This window comes from Pteropus medius, unplaced genomic scaffold, assembly GCF_902729225.1.
Source record: "Pteropus medius unplaced genomic scaffold, Ma_sr-lr_union100, whole genome shotgun sequence".
Classification (NCBI taxonomy): Eukaryota; Metazoa; Chordata; class Mammalia; order Chiroptera; family Pteropodidae; genus Pteropus; species Pteropus medius.
The window spans coordinates 825652-844048 of NW_024340700.1; the positions used below are offsets into that span (position 1 = coordinate 825652).

The 18397-nt window shown below is 33.2% G+C and overlaps 1 protein-coding gene across 10 annotated transcripts in view; it reads right to left on the minus strand.

The window, feature by feature from the left end:
• The window catches only part of PTPRK (protein tyrosine phosphatase receptor type K), a 477924-nt gene that overhangs the window by 288777 nt on the left and 170750 nt on the right, over nt 1–18397 (minus strand). For 8 of the 10 annotated variants that reach the window (XM_039881086.1, XM_039881103.1, XM_039881104.1 and 5 more), the window contains exon 3: nt 4–275. The exons of the other annotated variants lie outside the window; for them this stretch is intronic. In XM_039881086.1, the coding sequence (XP_039737020.1) occupies nt 4–275 (272 nt within the window). The remainder of the gene's footprint in view (nt 1–3; nt 276–18397) is intronic. 10 annotated transcript variants of the gene reach the window in all.

The following is an 18397-nucleotide window of genomic DNA, read 5'->3' on the forward strand; positions in this document are numbered from 1 at the left end:
TACCTGATATTCATTGGGCCAAAAGGTGCTCACTGCAAGCTCAGCCCGAAGCCAATCTCTACCTGTGAATCCAGTCACATTCCAAATTGGATTGGCAAGAGGTCCTTTATTCACTCTAACTAATATGTTCAAAGTGCCAGGGTTCAACCCTTTCTGGCTATATAACAGGTAACTGAAATCAATACAGTGAGTGTCGTTCTCCTTCATTGTAGGCAGCTGAAGTCTGGCTTTTTCTCCAGGGTCATGATCTGAAGAGTCCACTATCATATAGGAACCTGAAATGAATTACATATAATAAAACTAAATAAATATATAAGCAAAGGGGAATATAAAATAGAATACTAGAAATGATATCAATCCATTCTGAGTGTTAAATTTAACACAGAAGACCATGTCTTCCAGAACAGAGCCATAGAAAGACACCAAATAAGTAAGCAAACTGACTTCTTATTAGGTAACAGACGTTGGTCAAAGTACGTAACATGTATTAATACATTTTCTCTCTGCAATAACCTGTTATTATTTCTATTTTATAAATTAGAAAATTGAGGAACAATTATTTACTTATTCAATATTAAATAATCTTTGACTATTTGAATGGTCAAATAGGCAGAGCCTGGTGTAAATCCAGATCTCAAACTAAAAAATCTCATATTACTAAGCAAAGGTCTTTTACTATCAAACAAACAAAGCAATACCTTCTAGGCCTGGTGCATCTTTAAGAGTGCATCTTTCCTTTTCCCTATTCATAATATTATTTCAGGGAGATGGGCTAAGAGTGTAGGCACTGAAATCCATTCTGATTTCTAATCCCGAAATCACTATTTATATAGTAGCTGTGTGATCTTTTGCAGTGTACTAACCACTCTGAATTTCAGTTCAGGGAAAAAGGACACTTTCCAGTGTAAGTATGAGGACTGAAGTTTAGAATGTCAAATTTCTAGAGCTGAGAATCTGGCATATGGTAGATTTACTTACCTGAAGTTTCACCCATGAAGCTATCAGCTCATTACCATGGCTATTGACCCTATGTTCTTCTATAGCTGCAGGAAGTCTAGTTTGAAAACTACTAATCTGCTCCACTTCTTTTGTCTTAATAAAGATCTACCTTAGCAAGGCACAGTACATAGTCCTATACTCATAGTACCTCACAGACCCACCCTCAAAATTGTCTCTACACTGCAGACATGGGTTATGTGGTGTTAAGTACGAAAATGGGAATTAAATACCAGCTGCTGGTATTAGTCCAAGGACCTCTCCAGAAAAATAAACAATGTTTCTAATGTCCCTGCTCATTTTAATGAAGACAAATATAACAAACATAGAAATATATCTAGTTATCACACTTAAGATAGAACGCAAATTTTATTGTATAATATTATTCCCTAGGATGCAATTTCAACCAAAATGTATTAGGTATAGTGTCACAGAAATCAGTGTTACAAGGGTTATATATGGACCTCTATTCCTAACCAACTTATAAAATTAATCGACCCTTTGGGTTTCCTCTCTAAAACACAGTAAATTTCCCTGGTGACACACTAAACATTTATTGACTAGAAATCTAACTAGTTCAATTAACAGGTTCAAATCATGGAGGATAAGATTAGTTCTACTATATAAGAAATCAAAATTTTAAACATGATCAATTCCCATTTGGTGGTACTCTAAAATTCAGAGCTTTTGTGAAGATTTCATATGATAACACTATCAGGCCAAGTACAGAATAAGTTTACTATAGGGATAGTTATTAACATTACTTTCACTTCATTTTTCCCAGTTCTCATCTTTTGTAACCTGGAATTCTTTTTTTTTTTCTTCATGATTCTCATAGATTGCACATTAATAAATAAATTGACTATGTGTATTTTGGGAGAAGTGATGACTTTTTTTTTAACAGGATATCCTGGATCCCAACCTAATTTATAGAAGCAGGATGTTTCTATTTTGGTTATATTCACATTCTGAGGTCCATGGCTGCATATGGAGATGTCTTTCCGATTCACCATAGCACAAAAGGCCAATTATTGCTTTTAACTATGACCAGGACTGAGATCTTGGATAAGTTACTTAGTGTTATTGGGCCTCAGCTTCTTCACAAACCTGTGACCTGATTCTCCACTGCTACAAGTTTTTTCAGTGACATATCACAGCAGTAGGGCATTTAAATTATTTTTTACATTCTATATCAATCATGACTTCTGATTGTGAATTTTAAAGTAGTGCTGTCTAAATGACTTACAGGTTTTCAAATAGTTATTTTCTTCCATTATAAAATAAACTTTGGAATAAAATATTGTTTTCCTCACACTTTAGTTATATAGTATGATGTTTACCATTAAGATCGCTTAGCAATTTTCAGTCAGCTATAGCTTTAAGCCATAATAATTTTCATATTAAGGAAACAGGATGAGCAAAGTGTATCGATTTTTAGAAACTACTAATCTGATCATTAGAAAGACAAAAGTCACAAAATAAAACTTTGTCCAAGCTATTTCGGCATTTCAAGGGTATTCAATGCAAGTTAAATATGATTTTTAAAAAGTGCTGATATTTCATTTCTATAATGTTTCTGCCAAATGGGCTTCTTCTTTCAATGAACCTGACTACTGCTACATTTTCTGAGTGCTACGAAATAATATGTATTTATTGCACAGTTCCAGGAAGGAAGAAGCAAGCACTAGCAGGAAAAAGCCATCTAAAATTCTTCAACTGACTTTATATAGTGGCAATTTACCTAGAAGTCATCGTGAAGGTAGCTGCCTACTTTATATAAGGTTTTCCTTCTATCATGACAAGCATAGAGAACACTGTGGCTGTTCTTATTAATTTATAAAAATTACTTCCAGTCTCTCAGAATAAATGATTACCAACTCTCAGAGTCAGGAAATTTTACAATATACATTTCTCTCATTTTTTACGTTATAATTTAAGCTTACTTACAATTGTTCTGTTACCAGCTAACTAACTCCTCAGATTTCTAACGAATTCAGTTCTATTTAGTTGTGATTTAGCTATCTCAAGACTAATAATGAAACATCTGTGCTCACACACATATAATGTACTAACTTTTAATTAATGTAACTTCTTTAACGTGGCCTTACAAATATCCCTTACAGTCTCTTGAGCAACAGAATTCTTAAATATATCATTTAAGACATAGGAGGAAACTTTATATGCTTATAATATATTTTTTTTAAGTATAACTTTTCTGGAGAGCAATTTGGTAATGAAAATCAAAACCTTTAGAAGAGATATCTCCCCTTTGGTCTGGCAATTCTAAATCTAGGCATGTACACTAGATATATAATTGTGTATATATACAAAGATAGAGCTTTAAAAAATGTTCATCCTATAACACTTTAAAATAGAGAAAAACATAGGTATTTTAAATGTCCAATAATAGACAATTTGAAAAATTATGGTAAATCAGTTTTCTGAATAATTATATAATCATTAAGGATGATATTAACAAAATTAATTTAATGGAAAATAGTCACACTATATCAAGTAACATAATCAGGTTATAAAATGTACTCACTTATGAAAAAATGTTAAATAAATCCATTTCTGTAAATGTATGTGTATTCATATATATAAGTGTGTGTGTCCATAAATATGCACATGTGACTGCAAAACATAATAATAATAATATATAGCAAAATGTTAGCTATAATTTTGGGGGGAGCTGCAATTGACTTCTGTTTTCTTATTTTTGTTTATGTATATTCACTGAATGTTCCACGATGAACATGCAATCGATTTGTACGAGAGAGAGAGAGAGAGAGAGAGAGAGAGAGAGAGAGAAACTGCATTAATACTATCTTACATGAGGAACATCAAATGAATAATGATAAATACTTGGGAAATAAAAACAAGTATTTGGCCTTTTAAAAATAAATCCTATTTGCATCCTACAGATTAACAGCATCTTGGCTTGCTTTCAACAACAACAAAAAAAAATACAAAACTCAGGAACTTCTTATTGCAATTCATTAAAAAAGAGAGAGAAATGCAAGGAGCACTTAGACTAAATAGCATTTTTTATTGAAAACAACAGCCCAAGAAAACAAGTCCCATATTCATAAACACCAGTCTAATATCTAGATGAATAAATAATGCCATATGAATTGTATGTCTTAATGAAATTCTTATCTTTAAGCTATACTTCTAGAAATAGCATAACACAGGAAATAGGATTAACTGAAAAGAAAATCATGAATAATAAATAAGTTTCCATACTTCTTCCTAAATCTCTCTTATTTATATAGATCCTTTAGTACACAAACATGTTTTTATTGTCAGTTCTTATTCAAAATCCATTGGCTGTGCCCTAGAAAGTAAATTAAGAGGAACTTGTACTTTTCTGTTTAGTACTTACAACGCACCATGCTATAGTACCAAAGTACTTTTGCCACTTTACTTTCCACTACATCTCCTCACAAACCACCTTCTCCAACCTGACAAAGTCCTCATTATTTTCTCTACATAGCATGAGAGCTTTCCTCTCTAGATGGGCTCACGCTCTTATAAGAAAACCTCTCAGCTAAGCCGCTAGCCAATTTCTACTCATTGTTCTTCCTCAGCCCCAGCTCAAGTTGAGATTTCCCTACCTCAAAGGTTCTGCTTTTGTGGTTCTGGCCCTTAATTATGCACTGCTATTGTACAAATTTTAAGTAATTTATATAGGAATCATTCACCTTCCTCAGAAGAGTAATAATGTTCTCTTAGAAAGTACCTGATTCATTCAGAGTCCCATTAGAAGACAGAAGCCACACAGTAAATCTAACAGTAAAGGTGTAATACAAAGAATTATTAAGTATAAGAGGGTAGAAACTTCAAAGTTGTTAAGAGAACCCTAAAAATAACCATGATACCCAAAAAGAGGAAAAATTTGCCAAGGGAAGGAATGTTGCTGAGGATCAGACCTCCTTAAAAGGTATGGTTGCTGCCCACAGGACGGTGAAGGTGTTCGTTGGGTGACTCCAGGCCAGAGCTGGTCCACAGCTACTAGGCAAGCAGGAAACATTCCCTTGCAGCAGGGTGGCATGAAGCCTGGGGATCACTGTGTGCACGTTGAGGGGGCCTACAGCAAGGTAGTCACCAGGCCAAGACTGGGGCTCCAAGCTCACTGATGGACTGCATACACTGAGTAACTTTCAGCTATTCAGAAAATGAAATAGAAGCACAATTCAACCAGTCTAAGTTCTTTCCCACTAAAATGCCCCTTCGACACCCTCTACTGACAAAGCTTAACGATATGCTAGCTAAAAAGAAGTGCTTAAAGGGCCAAGCTCCCTATCACAGAGCAGATAATAAAGAAGTGATAACTGGTATTGTATCTAACAAGGGTTTTGAATACAGTAGAAATTCAATAAAAACTTGTCAGTTGGTTAGTTGAATGACTCAATAAATAAGGAGACAGAGAAACTAGCTCTTCGAATACAAGAACACATAACCGTTGAGGCAGTACCAGCTCTACATGTATGTGAGATAAATTTTCAGAAAACATTAAAACAATAACAAAAATAAAACAAACAATTGGACATGGTTTATGCTGCTTGCAAACAGAATCATCTGATGGAAGAGCATACAATGTTTGGAAGTACGTAGCAACTATTTTTGTTTGAGCCGTTCGTGTACATACGAATCCTTTATTGAGCAATGCTTCTCATACATTTTAGTCTCAGGACTCCTTTTCCACTCTTAAAAATTACAAAGCACATCAAGGAACCTTCATTTCTGTTAGTTCTATCTATCAATATTGATCATATTAGAAATTCAAACTAAGAAATATCAAAAACATTTATTAATTCAGTTAATATTAAAAATAATAAATTATGTTAACCTAAGTAATATAGATTTCATTTAAAACTGACTATATTTTCCAAAAAATCATATGGAGATACTGTTTTACATTTTTGCATATCTCTTTACTTTATGACTTATTAAAAGACATCTAGAATCTCATTTATGATTCTTCATTCAATCTGTTGTAATATCATACATCATGTAGCCTCTAGAAAATTCTACTATATACTTACGAGAAAATAAGAGGAGAAAAAACTATCTTATTGTTATTATGGAAACAGTTTTGATCTCAAAGATCCCAAAAGGGTCTTGGGGATCCACACAGATCCCTGGATTACATGTGGAGACCACTATATTTTAATATACATAATTATTTTTATCTTCATGCTCCAATGAGAACATTATCAGTGTTATTATTTATATTGAGTCTACTTCACTCATTCATTCTTTGCAGGATATAAAAATACACTCTATAAATCAAAAATCTTTACTGGCATATTGGATGACTGAAGAATAAAAATTGAAAAAGCTGAATTTTTACACCAGTATAAATTTGAAGGATGTATTAGTCAGAGTTCGTCAAACTAACAGAACCAATAGGATAAAACACACACACACACAGATTATAAGAAACGGGGGACTATGAAGGCTGAAGAGTGCAGATCCAGGAGAGCCAAAGGTATAGTTCCAGTCCAACTCTAAAGGCTAAGTAATATTCAATTCTCATAAGTAGAGTATGTTTATGTGTTCTGAAGATCACTTTGAATAGCTACCAAAGCACCAACAAATTGTACAAAACAGTTCCTGGCATTGAAGTTTTTCCAGTAGAAATGAAGAATATGTCATAAACTATTGGTATGAAAAACTAAAGGCACCGTATAGTAATAACAGTTTCATGCCCAGCCAGCTTAAATAGGAATAATCAGGATTGCTGGGTAGAGAGAAGAATGACAGCCAAAATCATGATTTGGTTTCCAGCCCATCAGGATGAATTTTTTGTTGTTTTGATGTCTAAGCATTTCTGTTACTACTACCTTTGCAATGTCCCTGGCCTATTTTTCACATCTTTCAGTTCCTCATTAACTTTTTACAAGCTTCCCCAAAGCCATTTTGTTTCATCTGATTAGGTAGGAACATAATATACCAAGTTACTAAAACTAAGAACCTAGGAATCAATTTGATTTTCCCCTTTCCTTCACATTTCTCTTATAATCCAAAGGCAATTATGTCTCTAATTTCAAACTATCTTCTCAGTCCATCCACTTCTCTTCATCTTCACCAGTCTTATCAAGCTCCTATCATCTCTCAGGAGGACAACTACAATAGGCTAACAGGTTTCACGGTTTCCACACCAGCAACCCTACAGTAGTTTTCTCCAGGTACTCAGGTTATTTATTTATTTATTTATTTATTTTCAAAACATACCATTAATCTTTTCTCATCCCCACATTGCAATGAGAGTAAAATCTAAGCTCTTTATTTGAGCCTATCAGCCTCAACATAATCTGGCCCCTGCCTTCCACACTCACATTATCTCCTACCCCTTTCTTCCTTTATTCAACATGCTTTAGATACAGTGGGTTTCCTTCTGCCTTTAAAATCCAAGCTTATACCTACCTCAGTGTTTTCACACTGGATTTTCCTCTGCTTAGAATGTCTCTCCTCAGCCGGCTTATTTTCATCATTGAGGTCTCAGTTCAAAAGCAATCTACTGGTGAAGCATTCCTTAACTAAAGTAGTTCCTCCTGAGATTATTTCTAACATGTCACTCTTCATTATCTCCTGCATAGCTATTGCCACATACTGATTTTAATTCATTTACTTGATTGAAAAACTCCTCATGAAGTCTGGATTTCACCTATCTTATCCATTCAAAAGTCTACACCAATGTTTGAAGCATTCATAACAGGAATGTTTTACTTTTTTTAATAACAAAATCTGACAACTATCTATTTGTGTTTCCTGCTCTCCATAGCACTTCTGTACTTCTCTACTGCTCTCTTATGCATCATATCTATCTGCAAATCTCTCTAGCCCTAGAGCAAGCTTTTTAAGAAAAGAAATCTCCTTTTCACTCTAGCAGCTAACAGAGGGATTTTGCACCTATAAACTCTTGGTGAACTCAACCAAAGGCAAGCAAAAATTTAGAATTTTAAAAATGATAACGATATTGTTTTTTCAGAGAAAGAACAAAAAAAAAATTATTGAATCTGAAATGACTTTAAACAATGTTCTCAATCTTAACAATTCCCCCAAAAGATTCCATTATCTGGGAAAGGTTGACATCGGTGCCCTCACTTTTTTTGCATGCTCCATTATTAATTACTCAAACTTGTACATTCTATTATTTCTAAGATAATGCCTCTATTCTAATGCAGTTCACCCTGTATACCACACAGTTTGTTTCTAAAAGAATGAGGCACAGATTATAAAATGTCAGATTGAAAAAAGTAAACTTGTCCCTCAAACTTCAATACAAAAGGGCTGAACTTACATCTTCACAGTTTTCTATTTCCAGCAACTTTATTCCCCCTACAATAATACCCTTTCCATTGCCTTGGCAAAATAAAAAAATGTTTCATTAACATTCTGCCGGCATAAAACTTTACGCAATCTCTGAGTAAGGGCTTTGTATTTGTTCTAGATAGCCAACTTACATTTGAAAATAGAAAGAGTCTTGATTTTGGAGAACAACTTTTAAAATTTTCAGACAACACAAAAGACTAAATAGAAGGATTCAGGTAAAATTAGCACAATAGTTCTCATTCTCGGGAGACTAGTCTCTCCAGGGAGTTTATCTGCTGCATGTTAAGATTCAGAAACAGGGCCAAACATTGTGCTATAGTTTTATCTCTTTCCTCCACATCTTAGAAAGCAAAAGCATGAATCTATTTGGCCTGTACTCTGACCACCATTTTCATTTAGTATACTGTCAAGACTAAATGAGACGGTCTACGTGTGCTACAACATGCTAATTAGGCAGATCCTTAATATTTGTTCCTCTAGACGTACTCATTCTTTTCTCTAACAAATAGTAGAGATAATAAAACTGGAAAATGTATAAAAAGAACATTTTCAAATTAAAAAATGAGATGATAATGTTAAAAAGTAGCATACTTAAATATTTCCAATTTAGTGGCACTTGAATCTTTCTCAACCCTTGCCTTCACAACGCTACCTAACTCCTTTTATCCCAATGCGCCAACCCTCCTTCCCAGTTCTTTCCTTTCTATTCCTTTCTAACCTTCCCTTCTGGTTCTTCCTCCCTTCCTCCCTCCCTTGCCCCTTCCTACTTCCATCCCTTCCTTCTTTCCTTCCCTTTGAAATGTGATGTAAATATAAAATACTCTCCCTGGAAACACACACGCACGCGCGCGCGCGCACACACACACACACACACACACACACAACAATAGTGAATGACTTATAGATGTAAGTTTAAGATCTTCTGTTCTAAGATTTCTCCACTTTCTGAAATTGTGGCACCTTCACCCCCATGGCTCTCCAACTTGCATCGCTTTTCTGTTATGTGGTACTGCAATGTTTGAGAAGCATCTGCTACATTAAAAGCAACTTGAAAGAGAATAATCTGAGTTATATTACAATGGTAATAGAGTCTTTGTCTAATAGCCAGTTTTGCAATCATCACTTGCATTTTCAAAAGAACTAAGATTGAAAAGAACAGTGAAAGGTAAGAGAAGGTAGTACAGTTTGCAGTCTCTGGAAAATGCCAAAAGACTAAATATCATACTAACAATTCCAAGTATATTCCAGCCTGTTGTCTGGATATACTTTAACTCTGTTAATAATTGAAGGCAAGAACTTAAGGTTAATAGAGAATGAGTATACATCTTTCCACATAGATGGATAATTCTAAAGTCAAAATATTCTACTCAGTAATCATCGTATGTCTAATGGTATCAAAACTCTGTGTTAATATATCGGAACGAGGCTTTATTTTGACTCAAAATTAATAACAAAAGTCAACAACTACTCCTGAATAACCGAATGGCAAGTAATGATCAATTAGAGAACTCAGGCTGGGTAAAATTTTCAACTGAGTTCTCATGTTCAAGGGTACTCAGGCCAGAGGAGCAGTTCAATTGCCAACCAAGTAAGCTGCTTTCTTTATTAAACCATGAAAGTTCCAAATTACAATAGACTCTTTTTATAAAAGACTCAAAAGGAAAAAATAACATTTATTACACTGTCATCCAAGTGAAATCATATTCCTATCTATGATATGGTTAAAAATTCAGACTCTGAAGTAGAGATCTGGTTTGCAGCTTGGCACCAACCACCAAAACCATCCACTTCTCTATCAATTTTCATGACAAAAACCTTAGGCCTACAAAAGATAAGTGTTTTGATATAAAAGTACTGTTTGAAAGCACTGTTGTGGGAATTCCAGAAATTGAAACTATCAAAGTAAAAACATCTTTTTACTTTTGTATTTACAAAGTATTATCTAAACCAAAAATCTGCTTACTTTTAAAACTAAGCCTGCCTTAGAAAGCATAAAACAAAGGAAGAGAAAGAACAGCAAAAGAGAATTGAGAGCATAGGATATCAAGGGGAGCAGGATGAGTATAGAGAAAGAAAGGAAAGAATCCAAGTGAATGAAGAAACAGAGAAGTAAGTACATACACTTTAATCTGTAAGATCTGGAAAGACAGGAGAAAAGAGGGAAAAACAGGGTAGTAGAAAAAATGGTGTTATATATTTTGTATCCCCAAGCAACTTCACCATATGAATATAACAACAACAACAACAACAAAAACTGAGGTCCTCCAAAATAAAAAAGCAAAAGAGAATGGTATCACTACCTCAAATGTTGAGATTGTTGCTTTGATCACAACATGATTAACCTTCTATAATTCAAGGATCTAATAATAATAAAAAAAAAATTCTGAGATATTTTGGAAGTCTCTGGAGCCTATATTAATTTAAGATGGCTCTCATGGAATTCTTGGTTCTCAATACTAGAGCAAAGTATAACAATGAATGATGTCACTGTTCTCTGAGATAAACTATTCAACCTCCAATGCTGCTAATCCAGCTGTTTAAAAAAAAAAAAAAAATCACACCTGCTCAAAATGTGAAGAAAAGGAAGAGCATGCAAATAATTTTCTGACTATTAATATATAATTAATTCAACTTCCTCTTAGCAAAACCAATCAACTCAGAGTATTCCTCCAACAAAAAATTCGTTTTAAACATAACCAGAAAAGCTGCAGGATGCAAGTGACCTCCATCCCAACAGTGTTCTTGTTGCCCTGGGACCAACTGAGGATTGTACTTTAATGTTTTCATAAACACTAACTCATGGCTCTATGGGAGAACACAAACATTGAGAAACTGCAAAATTTCAGTTCCCACACTAACTTTTAAAAGCTTTCCTCTGGACTGTACTATAGTAGCTAAATAGAAAAAAGAGTTTTAGCCAAAAAAAAAAAAAAAAAAGTAACAATGGGAACTTGACCAATAATCAAACACAGGTGTTGCTCCACCTCTCCCAAAGGAAGATTGTCTTTCTTTTATGAAAGAGAAGTCGGAACTTGCAAAAATTTCAAAATTTTGACTTAAAGATCTTTCAATCTACTATTGAGACATTCTCAGATTTCAGTAATATTCATAAGATAAATAGAAACAGCTTAAGCACACAGAATAGGATCAAATTATTCACCCTGAGAATAATCAGAAGTAAAGGTATATCTTCAACATTTTTTTTTTCTAACTATAATATTATCAAGTATCTCCCTAGGAACTGTTTACATGACTTTTAAAAAGTGATTGCTTTTAAATGGTTCTACAAGCAATGACTAAACTCTGCAAGCACCATGAATTGGCAGTGATTACTACAATCATCATGATATACATCCATTAGATGTAACACGATTCTATTGATTGAAGCAATCAAGTGCATGTCCAGAAAGATATAATATTGTACACATGCCATCTGGTACTCAAAATCCTCTCAAGGCTGATCCATATAACCCTTACAGTGCTTATTTGCCATAAATCACCAGCCTGAACTCATAATTCACAATCCATAATGACACCATGTGCATTTTGCCTTGTTTTACTCTTCCTTTTAGCTTCGAAGGCTTGTATTCTCCTTTCTTGCCCTATGAAGCTTAAGTCCCACCTTCTCCATAAATTCCTATGGTTGATCACAACTTTATAAGTAATTAACAAATATTTCCACTTTGTAGTGTTATAATGTATAGAATTTTCCAAACTCAATAGTAAACTTTTTAAGAGCTATTACTGCTGATTATGCCTTTTACTGACCTACACTTAGCAGATGCTGCATTAATGGCAATATGATGGAGGCTTACTGAAATATATTAATAATAAAAATACTTAAAACAGAAAAAATATCTTATTTAATTAAATACTTAAAACAGAATAAATATCTTATTTAATTCATCTAAACTTCCAGTGAGAAAGATACTGAATATGTAAAATAGTATCACACAGAATATGAGGCTTTTAAAAAGTTACATAACTTGACTTGCTCAGAATTCAATCCCAATTTAATACTAAAACCATCTTCTCTAGCTCCTATATTAAACTACCTATCAAAGTGAAAAATAGTTTACAAAGAAATAATATGATATAAATATTTCCTAAATTGCATGGAAACATAACATGAATTTAAAGTGCTCTAACAAATACCATTTCAGTATTTGACCTTCATAAGGTTTCTTCCATATGTATGAAATATCATACAAATAATCAAAGCATCAACAAATACATGTCAAAACAGAACTGCAGTAACCTCTTTAAAAGAGAGATTAGCTATGAGATCATATAATGGAGAGATATGATTTCATCTCTTCCTTTTTTTCTGAGAAAGTGAGGTTAGAGCTGTAATCCGAAGAATGACAGTTATTATAGCTGAAGAGAAGAAGAAAGATCATTTAAGGAAACAGAAACCACGTGTGCAAAAGATCTGGAGGCAGGGCAAAGTATAATGCATGAGAGAGACTGCATGTTAAGCCGGGTAGGAAAAATGGGGAAGATGAGGATGAACATGCAGGAAGGAAACAGACCAAGAAGGCCTATAGGCAATGCTAAGGAGCTTTGTCTCAATCTTAAATGTTATATGAAGACATAGAAAAGATTTAAGGTAGGGGAGGCAGAGGTTGCTGACCTAAGACAGATTTACATTTGGAAAAATCACTATGGCTACAGTATAAAGAATAGATGGATGATGGGATAATGAGCAGAGTGAATACGGGAGACTCGTTAGGAAATCGTTGTAGCATTCCAGAGAGAAAAATTACATTTAATTATGGTAGTAGATGTTGGAGATGATGGGATGCAAAAGAGGTAAAAATTGGCAAGAACTGGTGTTTCATGAGATATAGAAGTGAAAAGACAGGTGTCCAAAATGTGCAACTGCATTTCTTACTCATATAACCAAATAGAGAGTGGTGACATTCCCCGGGTCTTGGTGCACTGAACAAGATTAAATTTGAAGGACAAGATAAATTCAAATTCTTTATTGTAAACAGTAGAATCTACTGTACTATTTTCAGGGAAAAGAAACTTATGAAAGGAAATCAGAAAGCCCCCAAATTGATCAAAACATACTCCAGGATCCCTCCAGTGGAGAATCACTGCTGGGCACAGGCAACACTGCCCCAACACCCAAACTGAGTCCTACACTTTGCTGCCCCTGGATGTCTATGCTTCCATTTTCCGCAGAAGGAAATCCTCATAATGCAGTTAATTGCTTCCTAATCAAAGCTCCTTTGGGAGGTCTGAATGGTGGAGATTTGGTCACCTATCAATATCTTAAGCTATGAGGACAGCCAAAAGGTGTTAATTTCTTTCTAAGGCCATGAGAAGATGTCAACCAGGCAAATTAGATATATAATTCTGTATCATAGGAAAGATCTTGGCTATAAACATGTGTAAAACATGTGTTTACATATGTAAATTCCATACTGCTACTGTGTTTTTCACTATAAACTTTTCAAATAAATCTTAAATTTTTTATGAACATAACAATACATTAAATTACATTTATAAGAGTAATCAAATTAATGTCATACCATATACATATTACTATGGACCATGGAATAAAACATTCTAGTTGCAAAATTTTTTATCACTAATAGTAATAGGAACACTACATAAGACAAGAGATAAATTCATTCTAAATCTCTAACATATATGGCCAGCTCTGATAACCAAAAATGTTCTTACCATCTTGTACCAAAATGTTATTTCAATAGAGATTCACAATTTTGGTAGTTTCCAAGACCCCACATCAAACTGTCTGCAGCTGGATTAAAGCCACTTAGTCTTGCACTCAGAGTACACATAATTAGTTTGAGTATTTTGAGTATATTCATCTCTTGACCCTTACTTAAACACATCTTTGAATCTGAACAACCATCTCCTGATTTATTTTTTTTCAAATACAAAATCAAAATTCCTTGTTAAATGTGTAGTATATTTAAACTGACTAGCATTTAATTTAAAAGACAATGTGTCCTGAGGAAGAAAAAACAGACAGCATGCTAAAACAGACTTATGTATTTGGAGAGAAAAAATTGGAACTAATTGTGATTGAAACCCCATTGTGATTATCCTCTCCATGGTAGTTTTGGCCTAAAATTGCTTCCTGGAACACAGAAAAGCATATAAATGTCGTTCTACTCCTGAAAAATAAAAATAAATAAATACATAAATGAGAATCTAACAAGTCCATGGTGATAAATAAGCTGTAATGACATATGCTGCATGATGAAATTCACACGATGTAACCACTGGGCTTTCCAGAAGGACTGGGGGCTAAGGACATCCTTACATTTAGAAAAGGTCTCACAAGGGGCACTAGTCATACCACAGTGCCTCTGATTATTCTTTTTTTATTATTTGATAACTTAATTGGCTTCCTCCATCTTGACCAGAAGGCTATGCCTGACACTTCTTTGACAGGTAGAAACAGCTTCACGATCAATTTCTTTAGGGTAATAATGAACCAGTCTAGTTGCCCAGGATCATATTTGGGATGAAATCCAAAGATCAAAATCACTACCATAACTACCCTCCAAAACAAAACTAGATAAAGAGGGTGGTGGTAGGAGAGTTGTAAAGCATTAAGAATAATGCAGAAGACTGAGGAATCTAAATCTTATACAAACTTAATAGATTTGTTCAAATGACCTACAAGAAAAATAAGATTTCTCCAGTGGCTAGAATTGTCTTCTAAAATAAGTCATTTTGTCTAAGTGTAAACTATTTCTTAGTTCTCTATCAAGTAATCAAAAATAGCTAAGAGTTCAATGGTCTGAAGTATCAAAGTAAAGCCATGAGGCTCATAACATAAACATGGCAACCAGATAGAGTTTCAAGACTTGCTCTGTTGATAAGCATTTGTTTCAGGTACCAGTCTCAATCCTCCCATTCTAGCAGACCCAAAAACTAGGTAAGCATTAATTACTTTTACCTTAAAAACCTCAAAATGTGCAAGAAAGCATGCTCTAGGGGCATAAAACACTTTAAGAGTAAACACCTGATTCCGTTCTCTCAAACATGAGTAAAATATCAAACTTTAAAAAGAAAAACTTTCTCACAGGCTTCAGTGTTAACAAACTGTGCAGAGATAAATCTCTGAGTATAATGATGAGTCTATTCATACAAATAAATGTAAAAAAATCAATATAATTATGTTTGGCAGAATCAATATTGCAATTATTACATTTAATAGTAAAAAATATATGTATGTTTGTTTATATAATACATTCCTTTGAGGTTTTAGTCTTTTGATTTTGATCATAATGAAACATCACTTGAGTCATTGTTATTATAATCTCTATTTTCCTTTGACAGAGATTTTTGGCCATTGATTTATGTTTTAGATGGACCAATAAATTTAATAATGCATTCTAATATACAAAAACGAGAAAAATTTAAATCCGCTTACTAAAAATTATTTTCTGATTATTTACTCTATTTTTTCTTAATGAAAAATACATACAAATTCAGTAGCTGCAGAAAATACTATAGTAAAAGTGGTATACTATCAGCTAATATAAAGCCACAACTTACAAGTTTCTCATGCTTATGGTATGTTTATCTGCCACAGAGTAACTAAATTCTTCCATCACTTTTCCCTATGTGAGTTACTATTAAATTTTCATTTGTGCCCTAACTTATGATGCAATTTATACTTTCTCTTAGCAAAGATGTAAATATAACATCAACATAAATGCAAATAATGCCTCTGAATTATTTCTCAATCATCCAGATCACCTTAATCATAAGATGTGTAAGTGGATATTAATTTTACACTCATAAAAATATATTTCAAAACTTTCAAAGAATTCAGAGACTATGCCTATAGTTTATAATTTGAGAAGCACTGCCCTAGCTTACTTAATAAACTCAGCATCAAAAGAAATTCATCATTTATTATACGGATAACTAAAGAATAATAAAATAAGCACAAAAGCACACTGGAACAAAATTATGTCTATACAGCCTAAATTCATTTCTTGGGAGAAAATAAGTACCTTTAATTTTCCTGAAGAAAAACATTTTTTAAAAAGATATTCATAGGGATTCACCCCCTTAAAATAAGAACCACCACTTTATGGTTTATGCCCTCCTCCATGCCTCCAAGCTTTAGAATTTAAAATTAGGAAAAGCTTTGTTCTCTCTTAACAGTAAAGAAAAAACTGAGTAATGGTCATGTGTTTCCTTTTAAAGTTGGTACTGGGAAGCTTGCATGTTAAGTTGAGGCTCAACTAGAAAAGTGACATAGGCCTCAGTGGCTGGAAAAATTAGGTTTATTTGCCCTGAACTGTATGTTCTAATCATATTTGCATAATTATTATCAGGAGGTTTTTTTTTTTCCCACCAACACATCTCAAATTATCTGTGAAATGTATCAGAAAGTGTATAAATTAAAAAATGAATGATCAGTAAATGAAGAAGCCCCCACTTGTTACCAAGATCATTTTCCATAAGTGTCTATACCACCTTGCCAAAAGCTCAAAAGCTAATTCTAAATAATTTAGTGATAGAGATGATAGTCAAATACGATTGCCCGCTAAGTTGTATCTAAGAAAAAGTAAAACTATCTACTACTTATTTATCTCAATATTAAAAACTGATACATAGATACAATTGAATACTACTCAGCCATAAGAACAGATGAAATATTGCCATTTGCAACAACATGAATGGATCTTAAGAGTATCATGCTAGGTGAAATAAGTCAGACTGGAAAGGACAAGAATTGTATGATTTTACTCACATGTGGGATATAAAACAAGGCAAAAAATGAACAAACATAATAAACAACAAAAAACTGACAGACAACAATATGGTGCTTACTGGGTGGGAGGGGGTCAGGGATATTAAAGAGGATAAAAGGAGTCAAATAAATACATGGTGACAGAAGGAGACAACTAAACAGACAAACAGACAAACAAAATGACCACAGTTACATCAGGAAAAAGAACTTTCCATTGTGTAGTTATGTTATATCTCTGTCCCAATATCTCATCTTCCTTGAATAGCTTTGTGCTGGTTGTAGAACAGAATATTACAAATTGTATAAAAGTGTATTACAAATTGTACATTGATCCTCCCTTTTAGAACAAAGCAGAAAATAAAAATTGTGAACAAAATTAAAATGGTACAAGGGAAAATTGTTATAAATTCAAGGAAGACTTTTCAAAATCATCTTTTTACTTTAACGAGTTCTTTTCAGTAAATTTTCAAAGAAGAAATCTTTTGTTTAGAAGAAATCTTTGTCATTTTGAAAAAGTATAGCTACCGAAACCTACATAAATCATTATTTCATTTGTGAAAACTCACAAATACTCTTTTATAAATCAGGAATGCAAGGAAGATGTCCTCTATCTTTCTGTTGAACACTGTTTTGGATATCTTCGACAGAGTAGTAAGAGAAGTGGTATAAATATCTATATATTTTTTTAAATCAATATAATTTATTTGCAATAATAATTAAGAAAATTTTTTCTAACATTTAAAAAATAAGAAAAGAAACAAAAGATGACCTAATTTATATTTAAAAAGTTATTCATGCAGGTTAACTCTGTAGTACAATAAAATTTCTATTAACAAATTCCTTTAGAATAAAAAAATTAAATAGAAATTCAGCTGTTAAATGTTTTATCCAAAAACATTCCATAAATTAAGTGAAACAAAATTGTTTGCATTTTTAGCTGCTTGAAAAAATATACAAGGGCAAAGTTCTTATTTCTCCCAAGTCCAGTTGAAATAAACAGATCTTAAACTAAAAAACATCTGTAATTTTGTCTATTTTTCAAGCATATAGTTAACAGAATGCACTCTGTAGTCAGATCAAACTTGGTTCAAATCTTGATTCTATCACATAAAAGTTAAGTGACTTTCACAACTCGCTTTCCCTTTTGTAGAACTGGACTCCTTATCTGCAAGAAAGATAATAACACCACGTGCCTTATGGAATTTTTTTTTTTTTTGGTGGAGGTGTGTGTATATAATATATTTATCCCTTTAAATGTTTATTGCATAGAAAAATTTTTTTTCTGTGCTTTGGTTTCTTATGTCA